Source organism: Xiphophorus hellerii, chromosome 22 (genome assembly GCF_003331165.1).
Source record: "Xiphophorus hellerii strain 12219 chromosome 22, Xiphophorus_hellerii-4.1, whole genome shotgun sequence".
Classification (NCBI taxonomy): domain Eukaryota; kingdom Metazoa; phylum Chordata; class Actinopteri; order Cyprinodontiformes; family Poeciliidae; genus Xiphophorus; species Xiphophorus hellerii.
Genome location: NC_045693.1, coordinates 22431098 through 22444420, shown reverse-complemented (window position 1 = coordinate 22444420; position 13323 = coordinate 22431098). Strand labels below are relative to the sequence as shown.

Here is a 13323-nt window from a genome sequence, read left to right as displayed (position 1 = left end):
TGTGAAGTTTTTTTTTTTTTTCTTTTTAATATGATTTCATTCTTTTCTCTCCATCCTGGACTTGGAATCACTCGTTGACAATATGATCAGTGCATCCGGTTGTAAATAGATGCTAATTTGTGATTAACAGGTGACGCCTTTCTACGAGCTTACAACAGCTTAAGAGGCAACGTATGACCGAGCCACCTTTGACCTTTGCTGTTATTTCTATAGCTTGGAGTTCAAGTTGTTTCTACAAAATGTGATTTATTAAAACAAGCATGTATAACGTATACATACAAACACAAACTGGTGCATCATACATGCTTAAAGTGAAAACTGCTGATTGCTTTGAGAATAAATACTGCACTCGTGTGAAGCAACCACATCACCTTCTTGGCCCCTTTAGGAATATGTGATTAGTGTTAATCTCATGAACTCTTGACTAATATAAGGATCAACCGTGTGAATGGAGGAGGCTTCCCTTTGCTAATGGAAACGGTGTGAAAAGCTGAACATGCGCAAGCTAGCACCATCAGCGTTGATAAACCATCGCATGGTTGTTTCCATTTTACGTAACTAACACAAACTTTGTTCTCCATTTTCAAGTTTGCGCCTCAACTCCCTATCACTGCTACAAAACAGGATTTTTGAGCTAATTCAGGTGAACCACAGAAAGTACATTTAAAAAAATGAACATAATGAAATGAGTGGGTTTTCATAAGCCGTGATCGTCAAAATGAGAAAAAATTTACATGTATCACTGTAATTGCGCTATAGGAGGTTCAATTTTTGAAGTACTGAAATATTTATGTATATATAGTTTTACCTCAGTGACTTCATTTGGCCATCTGTACCTTACTTGTGGCGCCATCATCTCCTTTTTTGCACATTTGCACCCCCATGATGGTGCCCACTCAGCTAAAAAATGACATTTTTGAGCTACAACTCTTAACTTTAGAAAATAATTTGAGTAATATCTTTAAGCCATTATCTTACGTATTTTATCAGTCGCAGTAATATATAAATAAATATATTTTTTACCTCAAATCTGAGGAATATTCAACTGTGATTTCAGCAGCATTTTCGTGGGAAAACAACTGATTATGAGTCAATTGTTGCAGCTCTGGAGACATTTACATATCGTGAACTAATATCCCAATGCACGTTGTGAATTTGGGAGAAATCATCATAGGTTTCTGGAAACTGGATCCAAACATACTGACAAAATGACACTTTGTACTAGGGAGTGATTTTGGACAAAAGCTAAGTATGCCATTCAGCAGCATACTGCTGCAGGAGATTGGCTGTTTAGTTAGCTTAATAATAATAATAAAGTTTAGTTGGTGAAAAAGTCAGATGCATCACTTCAGCAAAAAGAATAGTCAATTTTCTACTTTCCTTTGAAAAAACAAATCAGGTCTTGTATAAAGTTAATTAGCGTGCTGTGTGTTCAAGAACAGAGATGAGACTGGAAAACTTATTGCGTACGCATCCACGGTTATTATTTCTTGATGACTTCCTCCTTCAGCTTGTCAGCCAGATGTTTTCTCTTCTGGAGCTTCTTCTTTTCCTCAGCAGATATCTCCTGTGTGAAGAGGTCAGAACAGGCAGAAGGGGTCAGTGATGCTGAGCTGCAGCTTCGGCCCGAAGGTTAACAGAATGAACGCGCGCTAGCACCTAAGCTAGCATGTGCATCTTTGAATTAACTAGAATAATCTCTTTCAAAGAGATTAGGTTTCAATACCTAAAGTTTCGTCTGTGTGGGAGAAAACACAAACACGGTAACACTAGTGGTAAACACTAAGTTTACAGTGCTTTCAAACAGTCTTCACACCTCAAACTTTTCCACATATTTTGTCACATCGCAAAGTTCCCTTCCCCCAATGTATTTGCTGGAAAAAAAGAAAGAAAAAAAGAGCAAAGTTCGGAGGTGTGAAAACATTTGTAAGGCACCGTGTGTGCTCACATCAGGGAGCTGATGGATCACCTTCTGTTTGGTGGAGTTAGTCGAGTGTTGTAATGGAGGAGGGGAGCTGGCCCCGTTCATCTGGGGCTCTCCCTCTGCCTCCTGACAGGCCAGAGCGGAGGAGATCACACACAGCAAGAAGGAATTAAAGAATAAAAGTGAAATAAGAAGAAATGTCAGGAGTAAAAAGAAAGGAGTAAAATCACTGAAATCTGAGAACTTAAAAGATAAAAGAAAACACGGTGCAGGTGCGCACACCTTCCCCACAGTAAAATTCAAACACTTTTCAAGCATTTTCAAGGTAATTTTTCAAACTAAAACATATGAACATTTTGTTTTGACATGTCTAGCTCACACACACACAAAACCAAATGTCCCCCAATCGTAATGACTTTGTTTAATGCAAATATATAAGATAAACCTTATTTCAATTACACAAATCAGAACGTCATAGAGCAATCGGGGATTATAAATATTCATTAAATTGAAACAATCCAAATAAATCAGGTCAAGCTAAATGATCTTCCTGCTCAAATTAAGCTTACACCCAATATGCAAAGAAAGTCACAAAACAATCTCTTAAAAAATGTTCTTGCTAGGTTTTCTGGCTTTTAGCAAACAGAAATAATTTAGCAAATTCTAACAAACCTAATATTTAAGTGAGAGCTTAAAGTTATTCATTTGGAAAGACAGAAGGCTGCACTTGCCGAGTTGGCGGTTGGTGCTGGTGTAGGGCTGGCTGGTGGCTCCTCCAGGGCGGCTGTCTGTCTGATTTTCTGCTGTTCTTTCTTCAGGGCGTGCAGCTTGTCTCGCTGCTGACGCAGATATGCTGCCCTTTGCTGGAGCTGCTCCTGCTCTGATGGTAACAGCTCCTGCGTACAGTTTAAGGCCAGAAATCTGGAATTAGCACAATAGCACAAACAAAAATTAAAACAGAGGAATTCATGTCATGTTTTGGTAGGGGAGTTTACCGCTGCCCCCACAGTGTTTGGGCTGAACGGCTATACAGCCTGCGGAAATCCACTTGAGGTGGTTTCGGAAATGTTTTTGATGTGTGCTAAATGTCTAATGAAGAGAGAAATCCTCAGGCAGCGCAAGCCTTACACCAGGCTCAGACTCACGGTGTATGGCTTGGAGAAACCCGCTTCCCGGTGTGCCTCCTCCAGGTAGGCCTCGGCCGCAGCCTCCCTGCTGTCGCTCTGCTCCACGGTTTGATGGCTGCTGGCGTTGGAAGACTTGCTGGATTTTGTAGGACTTCGCAGGGCTGGCAGCACTCTGGACTGGATGCTGCTACTGCCAGAGTCTGCACAAAGGATTTACAACAACAAACGGGAGCTGCGTTATCTTTCGGCACACCTTCTAACGTACAATGGAAGAAGAATCTGCTTTATTGTCTCTCACTGGAGAAACTCCACCCTAACTTTTTACTTCTGACACTTGTCAACATGCACACATTTCTCAGTTTTTCTTGTTTGTTTTCCTCACAGAATGAATGTTCCATGTCAACCCAAAGGAGTTCTGTTAGATCAAGGTCCTGGGATTTTGGTGTTTTTAGAGTCCTTGCTTTGTTGAAACATCCATTTTCATCAGCATTCCCTATTGTCAACCAGGAAAAATTTGGAACATAAGACAATCCAAGTTTTCTACACAAATTTCTAGATCTTAAAATATTCTCTTTTTTGTAAAATTCTGTACAGTTGAGTGAACGGTTTTGTTTGAATAGCAGTCGAGTCATTATCTGTAGGCCGCACAAATAATGAAACGACACAACGCAGAAACTGGCTTCGGATGTCTGGTTTGTGGACTACAGCCGCTGCTTTTCTAGGACTTGGAATGACTTCAATCAGTTATGTCTTAAAATCTATAACTCTTGGACTTATCAAAGACAGAACAAAGTGCCTTAGAGCCATTGCATTTCTTTACGGACAGCTTGTTGCTCATATTATTGCAACTCGCCTTCAAAATGTGACACAGAAGCACAATTCCTACCGAAAAACAGCGATGGCTCTGGTTAGTGATGTCGAGTTGCTCATGTTTTTACCACAACCTTTTCCAATGTTAATGCTGTTTTGGAAGTCTCTGCTTTACCTGGCGTGCGTTTGGAAGAGTTGCTCTGTTTGGACGTCAACGTGGCCTCTCGAGCCTCATCATCTTCTGTGTTTGGTTTATCTGAGGACCTGCTGGAAGTGGAGCCAGTCTTCTTCTCTGATAGCAGCCTCCTGGACATCTCTTCATCGTACTCCTCTTTTGACTTCCTAAAAACACGGTGGCAGGAGGAAACGGGTCTATTACTGGAACAGAGGCACAGTCGACTCTTACAACAGTGTCTGTTCGTAAGCTTTTCCTTGACCCTTGTGAAATAGTTGATGTATCAACTCTAGGATAATTCAGTGCATTTTGGAGTCAATTGGAAGATCTTCAGTAGTTGTTAGATCTGTTATTCCCTCTTCAGCAGATCACAAACGCGCTACTGTGGCAGAGGCAAGGATTAAACTTCTTGGACTGGGGTTGGGCGATATGGCTTCAAAATTAAATCTGATGTTTTCATACTAGATCCGATTTTAGTCGAGTTTCTTTCTCGCATTCTTTTCTAAAAATCTAATTACAAATGACAGAAAATATTTTTAAAAAGTGCTCTTCATTATCCCTTCTGTGAGTTGCACAGAAGAGTATTTGGGGCCAGGTTGCAGGATTTCTTGTTGATTTATGAGAATATAGTCATAATATTAGAATAAAGAGTCAGATTTACCACAAGAACGTCTCAAAAGTCGTTTAAATGAGGAAGAAGCTTCCATGGACTTACCAAGATCTGGTGTGAGCAGCTCAGTCCGTGTGATTCTTTCTACAAAATAAATTCAGCCTTTTGCACAATTGTCTCAAAGTTTTGCTACTGCAGGTGTGTTAAAAGATTAAGTATTTCCTTTCCGTAAAACTGATGTCAATGTATAACTTCATAAGACACGTGACATCCATCATTATAATTTTTTGTTGAAGCTCTCTTAAAACGACTACTTTATTCTCGTAATATTTTGACTTTATTCTTGTAATAAAAAAAGGGTTAGCCTGGCCCTAAAGTTTCATTTGTAGAGTTGACCTGAATTCGATGTCCTAATAAACAGAAGCTTTAAAATACACTCGTCAAACAAGATGGTCCTGCTGACGTACGAGAATGCAAAAAGTGCAATCCAGATTTTCCGATGGAAAAACAGTAACTTTTACTGATATATCATTCACATTTCTCGAGATGCACTTGCACCTTGTCGACGGATTTCTTCTACAATCTTTTGCTCTTGAAATATTTGTGCTACTTCAAGCTAATTCATTTAACCCGTGGCACACACACTGCAATCGGTGCTTCTGCGACACATTTGCAAAGAGGAAAGAGTGAGACGTAGTTACCGGGACGGCTCCCTGTCAGAAATCCTGTTAGGTGTTTGTAACCTGCTGGGCCAGACGGAGGACATCCTAACCTGGATGTGTTGAGACTCTGTGTCACCTAAATTCAGTGTTGGACAAACTGTTCAGTTAAAGTGTTTCATCAGTCAAACCCCTTTCGAGAATTTCGAAAAAGCCTGACATTTCCTGTGATTCCTCTGTTACTCTTAAAACTCGATACTAGACACGTTTTCCAGACTGAAATGTTCCTAGAACGGCCAGATCTTTTTGTGACGACCTAAAAAGGAAGGGAGCCAGGATGAAGGTAGCCGATGTAGCCGAGCAAGACAAAAGGGATGTAAATTTTCTCATTGCGTTCTAACTTTCAATCCTGATACCCTAAATTAGCTGAAAGCTAATGAGCTTAGCTGCATTCCTATTGGATTCGGTGTGTTTTATTTGGCCTGGCTGTCACTGGCAAAATCCTATTAGAGAGCTGGGATATAGGAGCTTCAAGATGCCCGGTCGGCGCATACAGACAAGGAATGCATAGTAAACAAGAGTAGTGTGAGAAGCTGCACCTCCACCGTTGTGCCGCAGTTTAAAAGAATACATGTTATATTAATTGCTTAATTTAAAACGCTCTCAGAAGGGAGCTGTTGTCTTCCTTTTATTACTACGGGAACTGAATGGATGAAGGAAGTGACCTTCAGAAGACACTGACTGGTCAGCAAAATGGTTTCATGGGCTACATCAACCATGTAGCCTCATTGTTGGCCCTAAATAATTGATAAAATGGGAATGGGCGTGGGAAAAGAGAAACCTACCTGCATATCAGTGTTTTTGAAACAGAAAGTAACAAGTGAACGAAAATAAACAGAGGGGACGTACTTGAGGACTTCCTCCAGGATTTTCATCTCTTGCTGCTCCAATTCGGTCATCACGTCAACCCCATCGGTCAGACACTCTGGTAGGGCCCCTACACACAGATTTTATTTGCAGAATTCACACTGAAAATGCGTGCTTGGATATGCGGCAAAACTGTGTCTGTGTTTTCCTTCCGTGTACCGTTTTTTTCTTTAATGACTCTGAGGGCTTGGAGCTGCAGCTCCATGTTCTTCTGAACCATCAGCGAGCGAAACACCTGGAAGTCATCTGTAGCCAGAACTGGCTGGAACATGTCCTGAACACACAAACAAAACCAAAAAAACAAAACAGAAATATAAACTTATACAAAAAATAAAAAAAACACACGGGAAGGTTGCTGCCGAGGTAAAATTTGTAAAAGGTAGAATATTTTTTATTCTACCTTAGTTTTTGCTCGTCACCAAGTCTTTCTGTTCTTACAGCAACAAAAATCTGGTGCTGCATTACAGTGAAACAGTACATCCAAGTGTGTGGCACTTAGAGGTTTCAAAGGGTAACAACTTTTCTGACCCTGTTAAATCAAGAACTAACTTTCATCAACCAAAACATTTTGGTCTAATATCACTAGTGAGTGGTTAAACTTGATTACTGTCAGACCTTTTGAATCATGAGGTCACCTAAATAGAATCTGTTTGACAACATGAAGCACGCTAAGCAATCTTAAAACGCAAAACATCCTAGTTTATCTAAGTGGTAAATCTATGGTCTGTACTCAATACAGACCAAAAGTTTGGACACACTTTCTCATTGAATTCAATGAGAAGGTGTGTCCAAACTTTTGGTCTGAACTGAGTACAGACCAAAAGTTTGGACACACAGTTGTGTCCAAACTTTTGGTCTGTACTGTACACATGGATATTTTCCCCAAAATCTAAGTGGTACATCTAAGATCTTCTGCTGTATCAGAACATCTCCAAGACGCAGACTCTCCATGAATGCCGCAAACGGGATCCAGAACACACACACGAGACAGTGAGGGAGAAGCTACAACATGTCCGCACATGAGAAATGGTTCTGATACAGGAAAAGAGCTCGGATTCACCACTGGGTATTTCCAGATGTGCACACCTCCAACATAACAGCAGTCCTCTATCTTAGAAGACTGTTGGCATTTTTTGTTCCAAATGTCTGACTTAGCGTCTGAGCTTTTTTCTGACAACTTTAATAGTCCAAATGTAATGAACTATACAATGTTAGAGAACATCATAGTTTTTAATATTGTACACTTAAACAGCTAATTATGACAAATTGTGGCTTTTCTACATTAGCGTATATCCAATGTATTTCTTGAAAACTTTTGAAATGAATCTCAAAATCTAGCAGTTTTATGGCTTTTTTCTTTCTTTCTTTTATTCACAACAATCCAAAAATTATATAGGGGTATCCAAAAAACTTGGAAAACAAACCCAAATCAATATCTAGAACATTCATTTCTGTTCTAAGTGGTGTCCAAGACAAGAACAAAAAAATCTTGATTAGGATGGTATTGAAAAACAAACTCTCTTAAAGAATTTAACTGACTACAGTCGTTATGAACAAGGTATCAGAAAGGGATACACTTACTGTACCGTAAGTAATCCCCACGTATACTCGGCTATGTTTTCAAACACTGCGATGCTTACAGCTAATCTTACACTGGCTTCCTGTTCTACTAGGAGCCAATCCTACATCTAGGCAGCAGTTTGGCAATGTCATTCAGTGCAATTGGATCTTCTGACTAATAAGTCTCTTTATTTACAGTATATACCTTGCAATGCATGGTATATGTGACAACAATAGAGGAAGATTCAGCAGCAGCAAAATTGCATCCAAATTAAAAATTAATTTTCACATTTATTAACTGCATTAAAGTCACAGTACATCCACCAAATATTAAACTGTAGACATAGCAATTAAATATGTCCCTAAGTGCTGTGTTCAGTGACTTTATCTCAGTCTTTGACTATGCTTTATTTGCCAGGGATGCTGACTTGTCATCAACTTGTAATTCTAACTAAAAGCACTTCACAATTTTTTGACAAATATCATAAATACATTTCTGCCTACATAAACCCCAGCTTCTACCACTAATAAATCTTTGCTTTTTTTAGCAAAAGTGACTGTATTTGCAGGCAGTAAACGTTTACCTTTAAGGTAATTAATGAGATTTGAATTACCTGGGGACAGCAAATAAATCCCAAACTTAATCACTGCTGATCTAGCACAGCCATGTCACACTCCTTGATTAGTACCAATCAAATTCTAATGCAGTTTTTCCTGAACCCCAGACTCTGGGGCCCACTGTCCAGCATGTTTTAAAGATTTCTCTGCTGCTACACACACGATTACAGATATTGGCCACTAACAGCCTTCTGCACAACTTCATAGAAAACTAGATTAGAGAAACCTCCAACAACCGGAAAGACTCACCGTTATTCACCCATTACAATGACAGTGAAACAGACTGTATGGGCAGCTGCTTAGATTTAGATACCCACAGCCGACTGACTCAAATCCAGGACAAAAAAACCCCCAAAACAAAAACCTTTTTTAACATCTTTTTGTGTGGGTCTTCTAATTAGTGATTAGATGTTAATGTTATCTTATAAAAAAGGAAAAATGCAGCTTAAGTGAAATTTAAACAGGGTGTTTTGTTGCATGTAGGGTTTATAGTTCTCTGCCAACTGCACTATAAGCTAAACATTTGGAGGCAACTCCAATGCAGGCCAAATATTTGGAAGCAACTTCATGTTGCCGTTAGAAGCGCCTTTATTAAAACCAGTATGAATGGACTTACGGCACAAATAGATAATTTCCACAATTCACCTTTAGAGGTTTAAAGAATTATGGACCTGGTTCATCCCTGGGTGCAATGTCTACATGTCTGAAGATGCCAATTTTGTCTGTTTGAAACTATTATTGGGCTGCACAGTGGTGCAGTTGGTAGCACTATTGCCTTGCAGCAAGCAGGTTCTGGGTTCTATTCCCGGCCTGGGGTCTTTCTGCACAAAGTTTGCATGCGTGGGTACTCTCCGGTAACTCCGGCTTCCTCCCACAGTCCAAAAACATGATTGCCAGGTTAATTGGTCTCTGTAAATTCTCCCTAGGTGTCAGTGTGTGTGTGCATGGTTGTGTGTCCCATCTGTCTCTGTGTCGCCCTGCGACAGACTGGCGACCTGTCCAGGGTGTACCCTGCCTCTCGCCTGGAACATTAGCTGGAGACAGGCACCAGCACCCCTCCCAATCCCTTTAAGGGACAAGGGTGTTAGAAAATGGATGGATGGATGCATGGAAACTATTATTTGCAAGCATAAATAGCATGGCTCTTTAATCCTATAAATGTACGGTGAAAACGCTGGCTGAAGCGTCTAAGAGTGTCATCATCTTCAATGAAACGAGTTCAACATGTGAGGAAGATACACTTTTGGAGGCATGTGTGGTCTAATGAAACTAAAAATCAAAGAATCGTATTTGGAGGAAAAAGTGGGAAAGCTTGCAAACTTGAGAACATTATCCCAAGTGCAAACCACAGGGACTGCGCCATCATTTTGTGCGGATGTGTTGCTGCAGGAGGAACTGGTGCACTTCACAGATCACATGAAATCATGAGAAAAGAAAACTATGTAGAAATATGAACCCAGCATATGAAGACATCACCTAGAAAGTTAAACATTGGGCAGAAACAGCACAAGCATACCACTAAATTAGTTACAAAGTAGCTTGATGACAACAAAGTCAATGTTTTGGAGAGGCCATAACAAAGCTCTGCTCTCATGCCCATAGAAGATTTGAATGGACCAAAATTCCAGCAAACTATTCTAAGAAGATTCTGGAAATATCCCAAAAACATTTAACCCATGTCATACAGCTTAAAGGGCAATTCTGCCAAATACCAAGGTTGCATGTAAACGCTTGACTCTGAAGAAAGTTGATTATAAAATTCTCTTTCTCTTTATTCTGGCATTTAGAAAAATAAATTATTTTGGTAATTCTGCCTGACCTAAAATAGGAAACAGTTTTGTTTTCAACACTTTACGTAAATGTTCAATTTAAAAAAAAAAAAATTATCAGATAAATGATTCCTTCTACAATTTTGTATATTTTGTTACAAAGTATCCTGACTACACTATATATATATATATATATATATATATATACAAATCTGATCTAGTATTCAACGTTTCGACCTGTAGAGTACCTTTAATATACATTTGCAAAATCTGGATTGCAGATTACGTCACAAACTTAAGTTTCAGATTTTGCTTATTTGACAGAAAAAACTACATTTCCTTGAAGGAGGAGGATGAGGAGGAGAGATGGGTTACATAAGCAAATCCCATTCTTGACTTTGCAGTCAGCCTTTGCATTCAGGTCAGCTGGCAGGGATCCAGTGGTGTGCAGAGGAAGCTCAAAATACCTGCAAAGATTGAGACTTGGCAAAGGGAGAGGTGCATGCATCCAGGAACTGCTGCTCGTTGATGCCAACCTCCTGCATATAATTCTCCAGCAGTTTCTCCACCTACAGTGAAACGAAGACAGCTTTTAGCAGTCCTGTTCGACGAGGAAGCAGTTTCCGACACTTCATAATTTACGTGTTAACGCACGGAGTAATGAAACTGGTGACGTTTATACTCACAAGTTTCTTATACTGCTGATGGATTTCTGTGTATGAGAGCTTGTTCTCATCCTCGTCATCAAAAACTGGAACAAAATTAGAAATCACACGACTTCTCTGGGGCTGAGAGGAACACTTTGCTATTCAGTTTAGCTACACGCATGCATATCAGATCTTAGATGTGCAGAAACCACAAACACAACTGGCGACGCAACCACAATAACAAGTTAGCGTTAGCTTAGCCGCCTCGCAGTTCACAAAGCATTTGACTCCACATATGAGTGAAGTGAAATATGGGAGCTAAGTTTCACCTGTACATTTGTGCTCCATAAAGTCCGTGACTGGGATAACCCATTCGGGACTTCCCAGGTAGCCGACGATGCTCTCTATAATCCACTCGCTGTCCTCCTCAGCCATGTTGGCCGACGCTGGGGAACAAACGTACGGACACGGTGATGACTCCGACCCCTCAGGTCCAGCTCCGCGGCAACTCGGACATACGCAACCCCGACAAACGGACAGAGACGTAGAGGGAGCTCTTCCTCACGGACATGTCGTCATGTCTCCGTCGAGGATGTGCGAGTTTTCAGCCTGAAACCTCGAGAAGAAACGCGAAGTCATGAATTTGAAAGTAGAGTGGTGACGCCAACTGGGTTGCTGTGGTAACTACTACGTCAGTACGCTGCTCTATGACCGTTAGATTTTAGGACACCAGATGGCGCTGTTACGTCCTTGGTCTGAAATACGGCAGTCACACGCTTCGAAGTCTATTTTCAGAAAAGGTGACAGGACAGGTATGTGACCTCTGACCTGATAGCCGTCGCGCTTAGTGTAACGTGCCTAATTTCGGGGACTCAAACAATATTAAAGGTCAGATAAATGCATTTGCTCCTCCAACTTAGACTATGCAAAAAGTTTGCAACGTTCAATTTGTTGTTTCCGAGCATTCATTGTGTGAGGAAACGTGTCTTATGTTGTTTGTGTCATTAAAAGCTACAATATCTCATTTCAAATGTATATTCTTCATGTATTCTATGAAGAATAGTCTGTTAGTATAAAGAAATTCCTAACTGACTTTTTAAAATTTATTTTCTTGCTTTAATTTGAAACCACTTTTTTTTTTTTTTTTTTGCAAAGTTTGAGCATTTATTTTGTAAACATATATACTTTTATATTTAAAATGTGCTTAGGCACAATAATCATGTAAATTAAGACATGTCTGCCTTAATGTTTGCCAACATTCACCTGCCAAAAACTGATTATAGTGAAATAAATCATACAGCTTGACAAATTGATTTTACGGAGGATGTTTTTGTTTGTTTGTTCTGCTTAAAGATTTTCTTTGTACAATATAGATTGGCTACTTTTCACCAATGCATATATGTTAGTGTTGGGCATGGTTTGTCTTAGTTTTTTGAAAAAGATGGAGGGCTTACTAGAAAAAACTGGGACCTTGTATGTTTTCTGACAATATAATCTGTCGGACGGATGCACATGTTTAAAACTCAAAATATATTTATCAGCTTTTGTAGGAATGAACCCTGATGCAATAATTTTCAGAACTGATGTGCCTGTAGACAAATAAATGCTGAGAAACATAAAAGTCGCAAACAATAATAGGATATTTATTTTTTTATTAAGAGTAAAAACTAAGCAATCCGGTAAGCAGTAGTGTGCATTACAATGCTATTCCATAAATATACATTCTATTCATATCTTTAAAGGTATATAAGAGTTCCCTTTTAACTTAATTTCTATGAAGGCTCATCGCTTACTGTGCAAAGTTCATAAAGGCAGTGCATGCAGAATGTCATGCCGGTACAACAGAATAAATGTAGGCAACTTTGAGAATCTTTAGCTTTAAAATGAAAGTCATTTCTTCATTCTGAAATTTGTGGCTCCACAAACACCTTTGTACCACCTGACATCATAAAGATAGTTTAAATCCAAAAAGTTTCACAAAAACAAAATTCCTCAGATCTTATCAATCAAAATAATCCCTAGCAAGTAATACAGAAACAAGCCTTCTTTAATTTGTCATGAAGGCTTTTGCAAAGTCGTTTCTGGTTTCAAACCTTGACAAGTGACATGTTCGATGTCACTTTTTCCAAGTAAAAACAAACTCCAGTATCATGCATATAGTCCCTGCGAAGAGGGGAAACATACAGGCAGGTATTATTTCACACAAAGACATAGGCAGAGTATATTAGCAGCATTTTTTTTTCTTTTTACCAAGACATATCACAATCAGCTGATAATTGCAATGTTATCAATGGCATTCCAGATATACGTCCAATATGACAGTGTGGTTACAGAGTGCATCAAACAAAATGGAAAGTACATACACATGTTAGAATTAAGCATATCGTTGGTGCAAAGTGAATTTTTTTTTATTTACATCTGTTAAAATCTAATAACATGAAACGACAGGTGTCAGAACACTTTCAGGCCAAACCTCTGCTGAAATCGGACATTACAG

The 13323-nt window shown here is 39.4% G+C and overlaps 1 protein-coding gene across 4 annotated transcripts; it reads right to left on the bottom strand.

Moving 5' to 3' along the window:
• Positions 1–174: 174 nt before the first annotated feature.
• Positions 175–11512, bottom strand: cfap36 (cilia and flagella associated protein 36). 4 transcript variants are annotated; one of them, XM_032552675.1, is made up of 10 exons: positions 11156–11512; positions 10866–10930; positions 10647–10748; positions 6392–6506; positions 6215–6302; positions 4037–4203; positions 3070–3251; positions 2656–2820; positions 1949–2050; positions 175–1567 (listed from the first exon to the last, which is right to left on the bottom strand). In XM_032552675.1, the coding sequence occupies exons 1-10, from the start codon at positions 11259–11261 to the stop codon at positions 1484–1486; spliced, it is 1176 nt and encodes a 391-aa protein (XP_032408566.1). In that variant the 5' UTR covers positions 11262–11512; the 3' UTR covers positions 175–1483. The 4 variants fall into 4 exon arrangements, with proteins under 4 accessions (XP_032408566.1, XP_032408567.1, XP_032408569.1 ...); XM_032552676.1 differs by having other exon boundaries at positions 1970–2050; positions 11156–11511; XM_032552677.1 differs by lacking the exon at positions 175–1567 and adding an exon at positions 1593–1874 and having other exon boundaries at positions 1970–2050.
• Between the last annotated feature and the right edge of the window lie 1811 nt (positions 11513–13323).